Below are 18,738 nucleotides of genomic sequence, written 5' to 3' on the forward strand. Positions count from 1 at the left end.
CCCAGGCACCCCCCATGAATGTGAAATCATCTCACCACACCACAACACAGGCCCCTTTATTGCGAACCCCCCCCCCCCCCAGAAAGATAGGTAGTCCAACACAGAGCCCCAAGCACACAGACACGTGCAAACCCATAAGAATATAGGTGGATGGACCTTCCACAATATTAGAAGGGAAGCGCATAAGAGGAAACGGCATTTATGTCAAGGGCAGGGATGCGCCCTAGAAGAGATCGCAATAAAACTTCCCGGACACTTAGGCGCGCAGGCGGCAGAACTAGCAGCCGTGGCGTACATTGTAGAACACCCAGATTCCTTCCCCAGCCCAGCAGACATATACTCGGACAGCCTCTATGTCTGCAACAGCCTTACAGAGTTCCTACCCCTGTGGAAAGCAAGAGGATTTGTTTCCGCAGACAGAAAACCCCTCCCCTCAGCCCCATTGCTCCGTCACATTTTAGAAAAAGCACAGGGCAGGACTTTTGGAATAGTTAAAAGTTCGAAGTCACCATCGTTCCTCCCCCCCTGGAAATGTAAAAGCCGACGCACTGGCAAAAGCAGCGTTCCAGGCACGGATATTTTTGGACACCCCCCGAGCGCACCAGCGAATGCAGTTCAGGTCTCGCAGACTCATATCGAGGATTTAGTGTAGGCCCAGAAGCAGGACAGCAATCTCAGGGAGATTTTGAAAGGAAAATTTACGGCACCTTACGATAGGTTTAGAAATGCACTAACCACACATGACGGTGTGGTGTTAAAAGACACCCTTTATGTGGTTCCTGAAAAGGACAGGAATCAGCTCATTTGTTTGTTCCATGACAGTCATGGACATCAGGGAATTGATCCCACTACAGCCCACCGCAGGCAGCTCTGTTGGTGGCCAAGTTTAAAAGAAGACGTAACGCACTACGTTGGGAATTGCCTTATCTGTGCCCAAAACAATCCGGACAGATACGCCAAGAAAGCTCAACTTAGCCACACCCTAGCCCCGTTAATGGCCCCTGGACTAACCTTCAAATCGATTTTATAGGACCATTGCCCCCTTGCAGGAACGGTTATAAGTATGTACTTGTTGTGATAGACACGAATACAAAATGGGTAGAAGCATTCCCATCCAGAACGAACACGGCAAAGACCACAGCCAAGATTTTAACCCACATCTTTACGAGATGGGGACTCCCCCGCAGCATTGAATCCGACCAAGGTTCCCATTTTACGGGACATGTCATGAAGAACGTCCTCACAATATTTGGCATTACCCAAAGATTTCACATTGCATACCACCCCCAGTCGAGTGGTATCGTGGAGCGCATGAATCGGACCCTAAAAGCTGCCCTCTGAAAAATGGTCCAGCAAAACAACACCACTTGGGATTCAGTCCTCCCTTTTGCGCTGATGTTTTTGAGAAATACGGTTTCAACATCTACAGGTTACACCCCACACACCCTCATGACCGGACGCCCCATGAAAGGCACAGAATTTTTATTGGGATTAGATTTGACCAGCCCCGAAGTGACGGCCCTCACACACGAGAAAGCAGTAGAACAACTGGTAGAGAATGTTAAAACGGCTCAGCTAGCAGCCACGGTACGATTAGGCACACAAAAGAAACAGAGCAAGGCCTGTTTCGATAAGACAGTACATGCGACTGAGTTCAGTGTAGGATAGCAAGTTATGCTCTCCATATACAACCCCAGCACATTCCTGTCACCAAAGTACTCGGGTCCGTACTCCAATGCGGACAATGTAAGCCCGTCCGTCTACAAAATAAAGTACCCCAATGGAAAGACTGCGTGGTTCCATATCAACCAGCTGAAGGCATATGGACCACAGTCTAACCACACACACCACGTCATGCTCGACGCAGCAGACCACGCCCCCCCACACCCAACGTAACCCTACCCTCCCCAAACACATCCAGCCCAGCCACAGACTCAACCTCGACCACACCCACGAGCTATACACTCCGCCCCGGAACGCCCACAGACTGCAGCAGTAGCGACAGCGACTGTGACACTGACAATAGCCACAGCACGCCTCCCTGCTATCCCCATGCGACAGGACCCACACCCAGCGAATCTGACCACGATTCGAGTGATCCCTTCCTCATCACGTTCCTCAATAAACCCCACCAAAGACCACCGCCCTACGATTACGACCCTGATTCCGTCCCCACAGACCTGGACACCACCTTTTGGCACCGCGACAACTCATTCAGGCTCGTCCGGAACGACGAGATGGATCCGAAATTGCACCATGCAGCCCTATCCACCCTTATACACTCGAGAGTTTGGCATCCGGGAGAAGATGACGACTTTGAGTCTGACTCCCAAAGCGAGAACCCCTTTTCGCAACCGATAACTGAGGTGTCCAGATGATGTTTTAAAAAGGAACCGCTTGGGAGAAAACGGTGTCCTTTCTGATGGAACCTGCAGCATGTTGTTTAATGTTGTTTGTAAGAACGGAAATTTTTTTCCACGGCCCCACGCCTTATTTTTCGGCCGAAACCTCTCAGAACTTGTCAGCACGCTCATCAGCAGAAACCTCAGAGCTTGCCAGACCCCCGTTTGTAACTGCCCTTCTGGTTCCAAGGAAGAACCTTTACGGCAACCCCCACGATGACTACATTTCTTGCCCGTTCTTGTCGGTTGCTCAGGCAGTGGAGAAACGGCATTGGGACCCACCCTGCCTGGGAAGCCCCACTCTGGTCAGCTATGCTCGGGTAGAGCACACACTGCATTGGTCGTCGTCCTTCCCGGTGATTCCATCCAAATCTTACCCATCGCGGCCCATACGCACCTCATTTCGGCAACTTTTGGTTCAAAAAGTTTTATTTTGTTTTAGGCGGCCCTTAGGTTGCCAACCCTATACTATTTACATCCTCAAACATTTGGATGGCAAATTGCACAACCTCCGAGACGGCTCGCACTGGTTCAGTATTTGTTAAGTGTGTCTTGTCCTAAATATTCGATTTAAAAAAAAAAAAAGAGGGAGTCACACATGGATGACAAATCATAAAGGGAGAATTGGCACTGAAGGACAGACATACTAACAGACGAGATATTAAACTAAGATAGTAACAGACACTATGCTTGATCCCACAGAACTCCAGAAGCTCCAGCGAAGAGAAAAAAAAAAGAACCATGAGGACATCCTCCGTGTTGCTCATCACCCTAATGAACATTTGGTTGCGCGCGAACCCCCTGACCCCAACCTCCCCCCCAGCCGTTAATGATTCACTTCCCCATAGCACCCAGAGCCCAGTCACAAGCGAAACCACACCATCTTGGTGTGACAGGTTTATAACCTGGTACTCCCTGGCCTACTTAATAGAATCCCTATTAGTGTTGGCGATGCTCTGCAGACTATTCGCCTGAGGAAATGGCGAAGGAGAGCCTACCACGCTCACACCCCAGTATATAGGATAAGATCCCTTATTTTCGGTTATGAACAGACCCCCGACCCCCAGGATCTATAATAAAGGACATTCGTTTGCGTTCTTTTTGTGAATAAAGAAATGTGTTACATGAGTGATTGTACAATCCTGAGCTTGACTGCCAAGCCAGGAAAAATGCGAATAATGCTGCTATGATTTTGTTTGTGTCATTAAGGAAGTTAGTATGACTGAATGTTTCAGTGAGTGTAGTTTATTGAAGACAATTAGAGGTACCATTTTTCTTATTTTGTAATGCATGTCCCTGTTTTGACATAGCGCCACTTAGAATGTTTTATTTTATTTTAATTTATTTTATTCTCCTCCTTTTTCACATTTTCTCCCACATTTACACCCATCAACAATAAACAATAGTCAGCAAGATATGTCAATCCCCATAATAACAACGATCCCATCCACCCACCAACCCCCAAACCTCAGCCCACATGTTTACATAAACAAATGACAAAAAGGAATCCGGGATTACCCATAGTCACCCTTAATATACACAGCCCCCCCCCCACTCCCCCAACTAATGTTCGATGTTATCCAGTTCTTGAAAGTGCATAGTAAATAGTGCCCATGACTTGTAGAACCCATCCGAGCTTCCCCTCAGTTCGAACTTAACCTTCTCAAGGGTCAAGTATTCCAACAGGTCCCCCCGCCACGCCAGGGCACTGGGTGGAGAGGCTGCTCTCCATCCCAGCAGGATCCGCCTTCGGGCGATCAACGAGGCGAAGGCTATGATATCTCCTCTCCTCCCCCCCCCCCCCCCCCCGCAACGCTCACACACATCCTCTACTCCTTCATAAAATCGGCTCAACCTCGCCCTCGTGAGGTACGCTCTATATACCACCTTCAGCTGTATCAGCCCCAACCTCACACATGAGGTGGAGGCATTCACTCTCCGGAGTACCTCACACCAGACCCCGTCCTCTATAACCTCTCCCAACTCTTCCTCCCACTTTGCTTTGATCCCTTCCAGTGGTGCCTTATCCTCTTCCAGAATAGCTCCGTACACCACTGACACCGCCCCCTTCTCCAGTCCCCTTGTCGTCAACACCTCCTCCAGCAATGTGGAGGCCGGTTCCTCTGGGAAGCTCTGTATCTCCTTCCTGGCAAAATCCCGAACCTGCATGTACCTAAGCCCTTCTCCATGCTCCAGCCCATACTTCGCTTCCAGCTCCCTCAATCCTGCAAACCGACCCCGAAGAAACAAATCTTTTAGCGTCTTAATCCCCTTCTCTTCCCATTTCCGAAAACTTCCATCCCACCTCTCTGGCTCAAATCTGTGGTTCCCCTGAATCGGCATTTCCCTTGACCCTAAACCCAACCCGAAGTGTTGGCGAAACTGCCTCCAGATTTTCAATGAAGCTATTATTACCGGACTCCCTGAATATTTCCCCGGAGCTATCGGGAGCGGCGCCGTTGCAAGTGCCTTCAGCCCCGACCCCCTGCACAAACTCTCCTCCATTCTGACCCACTGAGAATCCACCCCTCTGACCCATCTCCGCACTTTCTCCACATTCGCCGCCCAGTAGTAGTACAACAAGTTCGGGAGACCCAAACCCCCTGCCTGCCTTCCCCTCTGTAGCAGCACCTTTCTCACTCTGGCCACCTTCCCTCCCCATATGAATGAGGTAATCCTTCCCTCAATCTCCCTGAAAAAAGACTTTGGCAGGAAAGTCGGTAGGCATTGAAAAATAAACCAGAATCGCGGCAACACATTCATTTTAACCGCCTGTACCCGACCTGCCAGTGACAGAGGAAGGCCGTCCCACCTTGCCAGATCGGCTTTCACTCTCCCCACCAAATTAGTGATGTTGTACCTGCGAAGCCTCCCCCACTCCCGGGCAACCTGCACCCCCAGATACCGGCCGAGACAACACAAAGTACTCACTCTTGTCCAGGTTCAACTTGTACCCCGAGAAAGACCCAAATACCCGCAGTAGCTCCAATATTCCTCCTATCGACGCACTCGGCTCCGACACATACAGCAGCAAGTCGGTGGCATATAAGGACACCCTATGCTCTATCCCCCCCCGCACTATTCCTTTCCATGCTCCCGAACGTCTCAATGCGATGGCCAACGGCTCAATCGCAAGTGCAAACAGCAGGGGGGACATAGGACATCCCTGTCGCGTCCTACGGTGGAGAGAGAAATATCTCAAACTGATATTATTTATGCAGACACTCGCCTTTGGTTCCTTATATAATAGTTTTACCCAGTTCACAAACCTTGGTCCAATCCCAAACCGCTCCAGCACTGCCATCAGGTACCCCCATTCTACCCGATCAAACGCCTTCTCGGCGTCCAATGCCACAACTACCTCTGTTTCCTTTCTTTCCGCCGGTGCCATAACGTTCAAAACCCTCCTAATGTTCGAAAACAGCTACCTCCCTTTCACGAACCCCGTCTGATCCTCCCCTATTACCTTCGGGAGGCACTCCTCCAGCCTACCCGCCAGTACCTTCGCCAACACTTTTACGTCCACATTCAGAAGTGATATGGGCCGATACGACCCACACTCCGTCGGATCCTTATCTTTTTTTACTAACAGGGAAATCGATGCCTGCCCCAATGTTTGCGGCAACACCCCCGTCCCTATCGCCTCCTCAAACGTCCCCACCATCAGGGGTGCCAACCTATCCTTAAATTTTTTATAATATTCCACCGGAAACCCATCCGGCCCTGCCACCTACCCCGACTGCATCCTCCCAATCGCATCCTTTATCTCCTGCTCCACTATTGCTCCTTCTAATGTAGCCCTGTCCCCCTCCCCTAGCCTCGGGTACTCCAACCCATCGAGACATTCCTGCATCTCACGGTCTCCTCCGAGTGGCTCTGACTTGTACAACCTCTCATAAAACTCCTCAAAAACCTTATTAATCAGCACTGGAGCCACCACCAACTTCCCTGCCCTATCCTTCACCTGAAGCATTTCCCTTGCCGCTGCCTCCCTCCGGAGCTGACCTGCTAACATACACCCCACCTTATCTCCATGTTCATAAACTGCACCCCTTGCTCGTCTCAGTTGGCGCACCGCCTTCCTGGTGGACAGTCGGTCGAAGCTTGCCTGTAGTTCCTTCCTCTTTTCCAGCTTCGCCGGGTCCCCATCCTCTGCATACCCCCTATCTACCTCCAACATCTCATCTATTACCCTCTGCCACTCCAACCTCTCCTCCTTATCCACCCTGGCCTTAAACAAAATTACCTCACCTCTCACCACCGCCTTTAGAGCCTCCCAGACGACTGCCTTCGACACCTCACCCATACAATTGAAACCTACATATTCCTTAATTACCGTTTCAATTTTCTCACAGAAAACTTGGTTCCCCAAAAGCCCCACATCCAGTTTCCACCCCGGTCTCTGCGCTGCCCCCTTCTCTAGCACCATATCCACCCAATGTGGAGCGTGATCTGACACTGCAATTGCAGAGTATTCCGACCCCTTGACTCCAGCCAGCAAAGCCTTCCCCACCACAAAAAAGTTGATCCGCGAGTATACCTTATGGACCGCTGAGAAAAACGAATACTCCCGTTCCCTTGGGTGCAGGAACCTCCCATTTCCACCATTAGCCCAGCCAGCGACTTCGCCCCCCCTGATGGGACCAGCGAGCGCGGCCGTGATCTGTCCAACCTTGGCTTGCCACTTAGAATGTTAGTCAAAATTTTTCTTGCATAGTTATGTTCAGTGTAGAGGCCATAGAAGAGTGCTCGCCAGGTCAGGGAATGAAGACAACGCAGTTATGTGATCCTTCACGGTGTAGCCACCTGAGTTGCCCACTTCCCGACTTAAAATGGAGAACCGCAAAGGCGGAAGGGAAATTCAGCCAACACAGGCAAAAACTAGCAGGTGCAAAGTTTACACTGTATTAGACTCTGCAGAAACCCAGACAGCATTGATACGAGCAGCCATCTGCATAGTAATGTAGCAGCCATCTACATAGTAATGAGCGATCTCCGGGAACAATCAAAACATTTTAAGGTAAATAAGGCCAAGCCAGACTCCTCGCTGCCAGCAGGAGCCAACACAAAAGAGGTTAACGGACACTTAAAGACCGCCCAACAATCAGGGAACTGCTCCAGCATTGGAGAAATCGAACCAAGTGTTTGGAACAAAGTCCAATCACTTGAAACCAGGTACGGGGTCCGCCCCGAAAGGCGGGAAGCCCCTGGGGACTATAAAGCAAAGCCCCCAAGTTCAAATCGTCCTTCTTGACAGGGTCACTCAGCAACGCGAAGCAACCCCGGAGAGTGAACTGTCCAGCGGCCTCCAAACAAGTCTCAAGTCAATGCTCGCTACGAGATAGGCGCTCCTAGCTACCAGTCCATATCAGCTTTTGAATCCTGCAGACCCTCAGGACCTGAACGAAAGGCCATTTGTTCCCCTGACCTGGTGGGCCAGTCCGAAGCTAAGTTATAGGCCTGTTAGTGATAGAAATAGCCTAGAAAGTAGAGTTTATGCATGAGTAGCGATTTACTGTGTATAATAAATGTGTGTTGATTTGAATCTTACTAATTGGTGTTGAGTTATTGATCATTACTTGAACTTGAACCTCGTGGCGGTATCATAAAGATACCTGGCGACTCAAGAGCAAAGGTTATAAAACAGAGCCAATTGAACCAACCAAAAGTTAGCAACAACCTAATCCGTTAAAATTGGCACAGGTTAACAAAGAGATTGAGAGTATGCTTAAAAATGGCATAATTAAAGTGGGTTGCAGCCAATGGAGCTCACCCATAGTGATGGTACCTAAACCAGACGGTACCCAACGGTTTTGTGTGGCCTACAGAAAGGTGAATGCAGTTACAAGAACGGACTCTTATCCTTTCCCACGTTTGGAGGATTGCATTGAGAAAGTGGGACAATCCGCTTTTATTTCCAAATTGGATTTACTTAAAAGGTTACTGGCAGATACCTTTATCCGAAAGGGCGAAGGAGATTTCAGCTTTTGTGACTCCAGATGGTATATACCAGTTCAAAGTTATGCCATTTGGCATGAAAAATGCCCCAACCACATTTCAACGGTTAACTAATACAGTTGTTTCAGGATTACCCAATTGTGCGGTATGCATCAACGATCTGGTAGTTTTCAGCCAGACATGGAAAGAACATCGAAGACATCTGATGGAGTTGTTCGATCGACTTCAGGAGGCGGGTTTGGCGATAAACCTAACCAAAAGTGAATTTGGAAAAGCCCAAGTCACTTTCCTTGGTCATACAATCGGACAGGGTCGAATGGTCCCACGGGATGGGAAACCGAAAGTTATTGGGGAGTTTCCGATACCCTTGACACGACGGGAAATAATGCGATTTCTTGGGTATGAGTGGATTTTACCGGAAATTTGTACCAAACTTTAGCAGTGTGGTCGCTCCACTGACAGACTTGCTCAAGAAGCGTAACAAATTCCAGTGGACAGCGGAGTGTCAACAGGCATTTGACAGCCTGAAGGCCGTGTTAACCACTGCTCCTGTGTTAGTCATCCCAGATTATACCAAACCCTTCAAAGTGGCTGTTGATGCGAGCGATGTGGGCGTAGGTGCGGTGCTTCTACAAGGCGATGATGAAGGGCTAGAGCGGCCTGTTGGTTATTTTTCAAAGAAATTGAATTCTCACCAGAAAAGGTATTCGACAATTGAGAAGGAAACTTTGAGTTTGGTGCTGGCTTTGCAACATTTTCACATTTATGTGACCAGCAATCCGTCTGACACCATTATATACACTGATCATAATCCGTTGATGTTTTTGGAGCGGTTCCGGAATAACAATGCAAGGCTGTTTCACTGGAGCTTATTGTTACAGCCATTTCATTTAAAAATAGTACATGTGGCAGGACGGGAAGACGTGATAGCCGATGCTTTGTCACGAATGTGATGAACAGAAAGATTTTGGTTGGAGGAAGGACCGAAAAAAATGGACTATATTATTATACCTGTTTGCATGTATTGTTTTATTTTGAACTGATAAAGTATTTTTACTGTGTGCATTTCTTAATTGATGGTGCAAAGGTGAAAAATGAAACCATTTGAAGTTGATGGTTTATTTATTTTTTTCTTGGGGGGAGATGTCATGTGAGAGTACCTTTAAGCAATGTACCTTTAAGAAATGGAGCTGATCATATTACTGAAGTGATGTCAGAGGGTGGGGGGAGCGGAGCTCACTTCTGATTTTTGAGTTTCAGTTTGAGAGAGCAGCTTGGGTGTGTCTGTGTGTTTCCAGTGAGCTGCATGAAGAAAACAAAGTGGGTGTAGCTGAAGTAACCAAAAGCAGCAGCACGGTTGAACCCTTTATCACTATAATGTAACCTAATGTGCTCCTGTTTGAAGGTTGGTTCAATCTTTTGGATGTTAAAAGGACAGCTGAAACAATTACTTAGTCTTTGGGGGTTATCTTTGCATTAATGGGTGTTAAGATATTCAATGGTTGTTTTAAAAGGTTAACTTGAGTTGATAGAATATTGTTTTGTTTTAAAAAACACTTGTTCATTTCTGCTGTATCACACCTGTAGAGTGCGCCATGTGCTCCCCACACCACAATCTACTAAAAGTTGTGGGTCAGTTGAACTCCATGCTACACTCTGGGGTTCTCTAAACTCTGACCCATAACACAAGGTCCAAAATAGTCTGCTCCTTGGTAGGTTGCAGAACATGTTGCTTTAAGAAACTGTCCGGAATACATTCAATAAACTCATGCTGCAGGCTACCTTTGCCAGTTTGATTTATCCAATCAATGTGATGATTAAAGTCACAAACGATTATTGCAGTAGTAGAGACAACCCCGGTAACTACAGACCAGAGAGCCTTACTTCTGTTGTGGGCAAAAGTCTTGGAAAGGTTTACAAGAGACAGGATTTATAATCATCTAGAAAGGAATAATTTGATTAGGGATAGTCAACACGGTTTTGTGAAGGGTAGGTCGTGCCTCACAAACCTTATTGAGTTCTTTGAGAAGGTGACCAAACAGGTGGACGAGGGCAAAGCAGTTGATGTGGTGTATATAGATTTCAGTAAAGTGTTTGATAAGGTTCCCCACGGTAGGCTATTGCAGAAAATACGGAGGCATGGGATTCAGGATGATTTAGCAGTTTGGATCAGAAATTGGCTACTGTAAGAAGACAGAGTGGTGGTTGATGGGAAATGTTCAGCCTGGAGTTCAGTTACTAGTGGTGTACCACAAGGAACTGTTTTGGGGCTACTGCTGTTCGTCATTTTTATAAATGACCTGGAGGAGGGCGTAGAAGGATGGGCGAGTAAATTTGCAGATGACACTAAAGTCGGTGGAGTTGTGGACAGTGCAGGTTACAGAGGGACATAGATAAGCTGCAGAGCTGGGCTGAAAGGTGGCAAATGGAGTTTAATGCAGAAGAGTGAGGGGATTCATTTTGGAAGGAATAACAGGAATACAGAGTACTGGGCTAATGGTAAGATTCTTGATAGTGTGGATGAGCAGTGAGATCTTGGTATCCATGTACATGCATCCCTGAAAGTTGCCACCCAGGTTGATAGGGTTGTTAAGAAGGCATACAGTGTGTTAGCTTTTATTGGTAGAGGGATTGAGTTTCGGAGCCATGAGGTCATGTTGCAGCTGTACAAAACTCTGGTGTGACCGCATTGAACATAGAACGATACAGCGCAGTACAGGCCCTTCGGCCCACGATGTTGCACCGAAACAAAAGCCATCTAACCTACACTATGCCATTATCATCCATATGCTTATCCAATAAACTTTTAAATGCCCTCAATGTTGGCGAGTTCACTACTGTTGCCGGTAGGGCATTCCACGGCCTCACCACTCTTTGCGTAAAGAACCTACCGCATTTGGAGTAGTGTGTGCAGTTCTGGTCGCCGCATTATATGAAGGATGTGGAAGCATTGGAAAGGGTGCAGAGGAGATTTACTAGGATGTTGTCTGGTATGGAGGAAAGATCTTATGAGGAAAGGCTGAGGGACTTAAGGCTGTTTTCGTTAGAGAGAAGAAGGTTAAGAGGTGATTTAATTGAGGCATACAAGATGATCAGAGGATTAGATAGGGTGGACAGTGAGAGCCTTTTTCCTCGGATGGTGATGGCTAGCATGAGGGGACAAAGCTTTAAATTGAGGGGAGATAGATATAGGACAGATGTCAGAGGTAGGTTCTTTACTCAGAGAGTATTAAGGGCGTGGAAAACCCTGCCTGCAACAGTAGTGGACTCGCCAACATTAAGGGCATTTAAATGGTCATTGGATAAACATATGGATGATAAGGGAATAGTGTAGATGGGCTTTAGATTGGTTTCACAGGTCGGCACAACATCGAGGGCCGAAGGGCCTGAACTGCGCTGTTATGTTCTATGCATTACTACAGTTAGAGGGCCTATAAACTACTCCCACCAGTGACTTCTTTTTATTCTGTTATTTTTTTAAATATAAATTTAGAGTCTCCAAGGGGCAGTTTAGCTTGGCCAATCCACCTACACTACACATCATTAGATTGTGGGGGCAAATCCCATGCAAACATGGAGAGAATGTGCAAACTCCAGTGACCCAGGGCCGGGATTGAACCTGGGACCTCGGCGCTGTGAGGCTGCAGTGCTAACGACTGCACCACCATGCTGCCCTTTCTCCTGTTATTTATCTCCACCCAAACTGATCCTATATCTTGATTTTCTGAATCAAGATCATTCCACACTATTGTGCTGATCTCATTATTAGCAGAGGTATCACTTCATTTTTCCTTTTCTCCTGACCTTCTTAAATGTCAAATACCCTTTAATAAGTTCAGGTCTCATATCCAGTAAATGACTTCTGAAGGGCAGTGATTTACATGACAAAATGTGACAACTAATTTGTACAGAGCAAGATTCCACAAACAGGAAATAAGATTGTTGGTTTTCTTGTGGGGTTAATTGAGGGACAGGCGGCACAGTAGCGCAGTGGTTAGCACTGCCGCCTCACGGTGCTGAGAACCCAAGTTCGATCCAGGCCCCAGGTCACTGTCCATGTGGAGTTTGCACATTCGCCTCGTATCTGCGTGGGTCTCACCCCCACAACCCAAAGATGTGCTGGGTAAAAAAGCCAAACAGGGAGAAGTGAATTAAATAATTTTTTTATACGTTAGTAATATATTCATGTAAACTTGCAGCATACATATCCACATACACAGCTTATAAAATTGTTCTGTAACCTAAAAGCTGTAATGCATCAGGCAGCATTACCACACCAACAAGTTGGTCATGGATTGATGAGCAAATGCATCATCTGCGTGAATCCCAAGTTTTTAACCTGGGGCAAGGTTCAGACTAGTGTCAGTGGGGGTGCGGGGGATCATCAGGTTACTCTACAACATTGTCAAATGCTAATAGCAGCATTAACAAGGCAACAAATCACTCTCTTGTTCCACTGGCCAGGGCACAGGTAGCTCAAAAGAAAACCCCATGACAAAAGTTAAAAAGTCTAGTCAAAATACAAGCAAGGGGTTTGTGATTTTTATCCCAATTTAAGTAGACGTACAAAAGGAAGTTAATAAGGTGAATTAGACAGGTGAAAAATTAAAGTTATCAGTAAAATAATCATCATCACCTGTGTATTCCAGCACAAAGATATAATCAGTCGGTCTCTCAGGGTGCCTGCCTCCAAACATAAATGCCTTAAATCTGAATTCCTTCCTAGCTGGTCTCTCGGGTGCCTGCCCCTATACATACATGGCCTAGACCCTAATTCCTGCCCAGTTGATCTCTCCGGGTGTCTGCCTCTATACATAGATGGCCTAGACCCGAATTCCTGCCCAGTCGGTCTCTCAGGGTGTCTGCCTCTATACATAGATGGTCTAGGCCTGAATTTCTGCCCAGCAGACCATACTGACCTGTAAGTCCCACTTTTTTCCGGCAGGTGAAACAACGATTCTTCTTCTGCTTGGGTTTGTCAGGGGACTTATCCTGTCCATCAGAAGAAGTCTGTGCAATTTCTTCAGATGTGGAAGCTTTAAACAGATAATAATGAACTTGATTAAACATCAAAAACCTTTACATGGACCACATGCTGCATCCCTGTGGGGAAAGGTGGAAGAGGGGAAGGGAGAACCGCCACAGTATTTACAGTATACATCCCAAGAAGAAAGTTTTACCTAGGTCTCTGTATGCCTCCTCTATTTTTCTCTTAGTCCTCCGTGAAACCTCCTCCAGCGGAATGTAGTCCTCTGCCTCACTCTCTGTGCTAGCATCATAGCTGTACCCTGTGTCTGTGTTCTTGGACGAGCTGGAGTAATCTGAACAGTCTTCGCCATTATTCCCCACTAATGATCTGTCACAACTGTCCAGCGTTGCTCTCTCTAACTGTTGATTCCCACCCAAATCTGCCACAAGAATCAGACCAGTTGAAATTTGAAGCACTTTTTCATTTCTCGGATTCTACTACCAATTTTTTTATAAATGGGATTTTACTATTATCAGCATGTGTGAAAACTAAATTTTGGCCAAATGTAATTCTCATGCAGTTAACCTAAAAGTTCAAAAAACGAATTTCTGCTTTATTTTATTCCCCTGCTTAAGATGCCAGCTCTTTAACTTGCCCAAATGGCTAATCTTCGTGTGAGCCTGGTTATCAGGAGGCTATTGTGCCATAGAGGGCATCACAGCCAAACCTGACTGACCCAGTGTCCGCTTCACATGCATACAGGGATACAATCCTATAGATGCAAACTGACTTTACACAGGGGCAGGAATTCTGGATGATTTTCCTCAGTGCAACTAGCCAACTATGGTAGCTGAGTGCCTGCAAAAGTCAACATAAAGAGTTGGGCACCAGATACATAATTTATGTTCCACATGCATATCAGGGCAAGGGGAGGTAGAAGAGAGAAGAAGTGAGGAGAATGAATAGGGGAAACAGAAAGCAAAGGTGAGTGGAAAGGAGATAGAGAGAGAGAGAGAGAGAGAGAGAGAGAGAGAGAGAGAGAGAGAGAGAGAGAGAGAGAGAGAGAGAGAGAGAGAGAGAGAGAGAGGGTGGGATAAAAAGGAGAGATTTAAAAAAATTTAGAGTACCTAATTTTTTTTTCTTCCAATTAAGGGGCAATTTAGAGTGGTCAATTCATCTACCCTGCCCATCTTTGGGGTGTGGGAGTGAGACCTAAGCAGACACGGGGAGAAGGTGCAAACTCCACACGGGCAGTGACCCGGGACCGGGGTCAAACCCAGGTCCTTGGCGCCGTGAAGCAGCAGTGCTAACCACTGTGCCACCGTCCCTCCAAAAGGAGAGATAATTGATCTTACATGAATTTGAGCAGCCCGGAACAGATTTTAAATTGGAGGTGGAGATTGAAATTCTGCCCGATTAAAAGTTATCACATTACAAATGCTCCACACACGGAGGAACTGCTCGGACACATTAGGCACCCTACACTACACTATTTATTCCCCTTCTAAAAATGCCTTCAATCACATCATGTCTCCTACAATATTGGGTTTAGGATGGCTCCCATCTAATGAGTATTGGGCATGTTGTTATTTTTTGTGCTTTTATCATATGGTACAGAAACGATATCTGAAAGGAGAATTACCCTGCAACTCTTTTCTAGTCATTTCTTGGTTATCTTCTGTATGGTCCCCATCACTTTGGGGATTTGTTACTGATTCATGGGACAGTAGCAGCAACTGATTGGACACTGATCTGTAAAAGGAAGTACAAAAACTGTAAAAAAAAGAGGAAGAAAATTCAGCATGTTTCAAAAATATAAACGTAGAGTTTAGCCTTCTATAACACACAAGTGACAAAGGCATTCTAAGCATCCCGGAATACACCAGTGGCTAATTGTACACAGCTCCATTTTCTGCTTTCGCTGTAATTTACAGTATTTGCTCCCCCACTGGTTTGTATTATCCAGTACCCCTTTGAATTCTGTAACGAGTTTAGCACTAATCAGCACACATGGCACCGCTCGAGAACAGAGTAGAATTTCCCTATTATTCCCCCTGGGCAATGCAAAACTCACAGGCACAGCTCAGAGGGAAATGGCAGTGAGAGAGCAGGTAGATCAGGTACCTTTCCCCATTGCACCACCAGCACACTACAGTAGATGCAAGCTCAATGTTATCATTTAATGAGATAGTGGATGGAATTAGAGGTTATTCTGGCGACCCAGTTTAGATTCCTGATCAGGCAACCACTGGAGAGGCAAACTGCTCCTGTCCTCCGACACGTGCAGTGCACAGCAGATAACTGCAAGGCTACGGACCAGGTGCTGGAAAGTGGGATTAAAATGGGACGTTACTTTTTTTCTTCTCCTGTTTTTTTTGACTGGCACAGACACGATGGATTGAATGGCGTCCTTCTGCACAGTAACCTTTCTATGATGCCCCCTGAAAGACAAATCTATCTTGGTTTTTATTAAAGGTGAAGATTACGAGAAATCATTTATTCTGAGATCACATCAAGACAGTCATCTTCTATGGGTCGGGGAGGGCAAGGTATCGGAAATATACCAAGAGATGAAAGAAGAGGGGGAAGCGCTAGTAGAAGAACTGAAAGGTAAATGGGAGGAGGAGCTGGGGGAGGAGATTGAGGAAGGGCTATGGGCCGACGCCCTGGGTAGGGTTAATACCTCTTCCTCGTGTGCCAGGCTCAGTCTGATACAATTTAAGGTGGTTCACAGAGCGCATTTGATGAGGGCGAGGCTGAGCAGGTTCTTTGGGGTAGAGGATAGATGTGAAAGATGTTCAGGGAGCCTGGCGGACCATGTCCATATGTTTTGGTCATGCCCGGCATTGGAGGGGTTCTGGAGAGGAGTGGCGGGAGTAATATCCCAGGTGGTGAAAGTCCGGGTCAAGCCAAGCTGGAGGCTAGCAATATTTGGAGTCGTGGATGAGCCGGGAGTGCAGGAGGTGAAAGAGGCCGGAATTCTGGCCTTTGCGTCCCTAGTAGCCCTGCGAAGGGTCTTGCTATTGTGGAAGGAGGCGAAGCCCCCTAGCCTGGAGGCCTGGATTAATGACATGGCGGGGTTCATGAAATTGGAGAGAATTAAGTTTGCTTTGAGGGGGTCTGCACAGGGGTTTTACAGGCGGTGGCAACCGTTCCTAGATTATCTCGCGGAGCGTTAGAAGAAGGTCGATCAGCAGCAGCAGCAACCCTGGGGGGGGGGGGACGAGAGACTGTCTGAGGGGATGGACGAGCGGGAGATAGCATGGAGGGGGGGGAATGGTACGCGCGGTCAAGAGCCAGTGTATAAAGCTACGTAAATATACCATCTTGCCTTGTATATATCTTGCTCAGGGAGAATTTGCGTTATTTTGTTACGGGGGGGGGGGGGGTTATTGTTTGTAAGGGGAAAAAATTGTGTTGTTAAAAAACCTTAATAAAAATATTTTTTTTTAAAAAAGACAGTCATCTTCTATTTACACATGAAAAGAAATATCAAATCTGTCAAATTTCCCCTCAATCATCTGATAAATTGACATTGTATGGAGTAGATGGCAGTCACAGTTCTTTCATGAGGAGCCTTAAATTGCACAGGTTTCAAATGGCGTAACCGTAGTTTTGGAATCGCAGCAAACATCCTCACTCCAAACTCCCAATTCCCAGTTGTCCAGTCTTAAAATAATGTTATTCAGCCCCATTTAGGAATTTCTGCATCTGCACACAGAAATCAAAGAATAATTTATGTTCTTGTTCCCACATGCTTTTGATTAAACTCCATTTGCTACTTACTATCCAGTATCTCTCCCACCCATGGTAACCCTTTCCTGTATTCCTTTCAACCACCTCAACCTGCGCTACTAACTTCCATTTCATGCTACAGGCCCTAATTCTCTATCAAATCACTTACTTATCTCTTTTAAATCTACTGCATCCCCCTGTCCATACTTTGCTATTGTATCGGGCGAGTCAAACACGACCTCCCTTTACAAATGCCTAATCAGCTCAGTTAAGTATGGATTTATTCATCTGTAATTATTCCCGTTACTACTGAAAAACAAGGCCAGCCGGTCAGTAATGCTCGGTTTACCTCGTTACGAATAAAATTTGTTCTCCTCCAGTGCATCTAATAGATTCTGAAAGATCATGGATGACGTCTCCACTACTTCCTCATTACCCTATGATTATTATATGGTGTTTGAGACATGAACTTCACTGATCTCAGCCCTCATTTCTTTATTAACTGAACTATTAGTTGCCTTTTACCTACCTCCATACTACAAATACCAAACTATTCCTCAAGACACTCATTTCCTAACATACAGTATCTATTAAACTTGGGAGGACTTCCAGTGTCTGGAGATGCATGAGGCAGACAAAGCTCTTGTTTACGTCTGTGGCCCAAAGTCAAAGGCTCGAGGGGCCTAAGGAGCACCACTCTGCATCAAGCATGGCTGACAAGGGGCTTCGCCCACTCTTAATGCCTGCCATAGGTGGGTTGGAAGGATTTGCAGGTTGACAATCAACCTGTCTGGCCACATAAGAACATAACTACTATCGATTCTGGAGTACGACTTGAATCCAGAATCAAGGGGGGGGGGGAGAATAGCCGTGCATGCCGGAAATCCGGCGCGACCGCGATTCTCCGCAGACCCCCAGTCGTGCGCGCAGTCAACGCAGCACTGGCCGGGGGCAGTTGGAATAGGCCCCCGCGGCGATTCTCCCTGGTCGACCGGCCGAACTCCCACTGGCGTGGATTACATCTGGTACCACCCGGTGGGAGCTCAGACCCGCGACCGCGGTCCTGGTGGGGGGCGGGGGGGTATCTGACTCCGGGGGGGGGGGGGCCTCAATGGTGGGCAGGCCCTTGATCGGGAGCCACTGACTGGTGGGCTATCGGATCTGTGGGGACCTACCTTACTCCGCGCGGGCCCGCTGTGTGGCTCCGCCATGTCGCCATGCTGTCCGCCATGTCTGGACAGCCGGTCCCCGCCGACAACCAGAACCCATTCGGCCCATCAGGTCTGCACTGGCCCTTGGAAAGATCACCCTACTTAAGCCCAGGCTTCCACCCTATCCCCATAACCTCAGTAACCCGACCTATCTAAGGGACAATTTAGCGTGGCCAATCCACCTCACCTGTAGATCTTTGGACTGTGGGAGGAAACTCGCGCAGACATGGGGAAAAAGTGCAAACTCCACACAGTCACCCGAGGCGGGAATTGAACCTGGGACCCTATAGCTGTGAGGCAGCAGTGCTAACCACGATGCCATTGTGTTGCCCTTTGCCTTTATATTCAATACCTCACCCAATAAAGGAAAGCATTCCACATGCTTTCTTTACCATCTTATCCACGTGTCCTGCCACCAGGCAGCACGGTAGCTCAGTTGTTTCACAGCTCCAGGTTAGATTCC

At 47.2% G+C, this 18,738-nt stretch overlaps 1 protein-coding gene across 12 annotated transcripts in view; it reads right to left on the reverse strand.

Moving 5' to 3' along the window:
* The window catches only part of zfand6 (zinc finger, AN1-type domain 6), a 90,046-nt gene that overhangs the window by 14,696 nt on the left and 56,612 nt on the right, over positions 1 to 18,738 (reverse strand). For 8 of the 12 annotated variants that reach the window (XM_072468782.1, XM_072468779.1, XM_072468781.1 and 5 more), the window contains 3 exons: positions 14,972 to 15,102; positions 13,541 to 13,768; positions 13,280 to 13,396 (listed from right to left, as the gene is read on the reverse strand). In XM_072468782.1, the coding sequence (XP_072324883.1) occupies positions 13,280 to 13,396; positions 13,541 to 13,768; positions 14,972 to 15,102 (476 nt within the window). The remainder of the gene's footprint in view (positions 1 to 13,279; positions 13,397 to 13,540; positions 13,769 to 14,971; positions 15,103 to 18,738) is intronic. The other 4 variants (XM_072468777.1, XM_072468785.1, XM_072468786.1 and 1 more) reach the window with 3 other exon arrangements.

Source organism: Scyliorhinus torazame, chromosome 12, assembly GCF_047496885.1.
Source record: "Scyliorhinus torazame isolate Kashiwa2021f chromosome 12, sScyTor2.1, whole genome shotgun sequence".
NCBI lineage: Eukaryota > Metazoa > Chordata > Chondrichthyes > Carcharhiniformes > Scyliorhinidae > Scyliorhinus > Scyliorhinus torazame.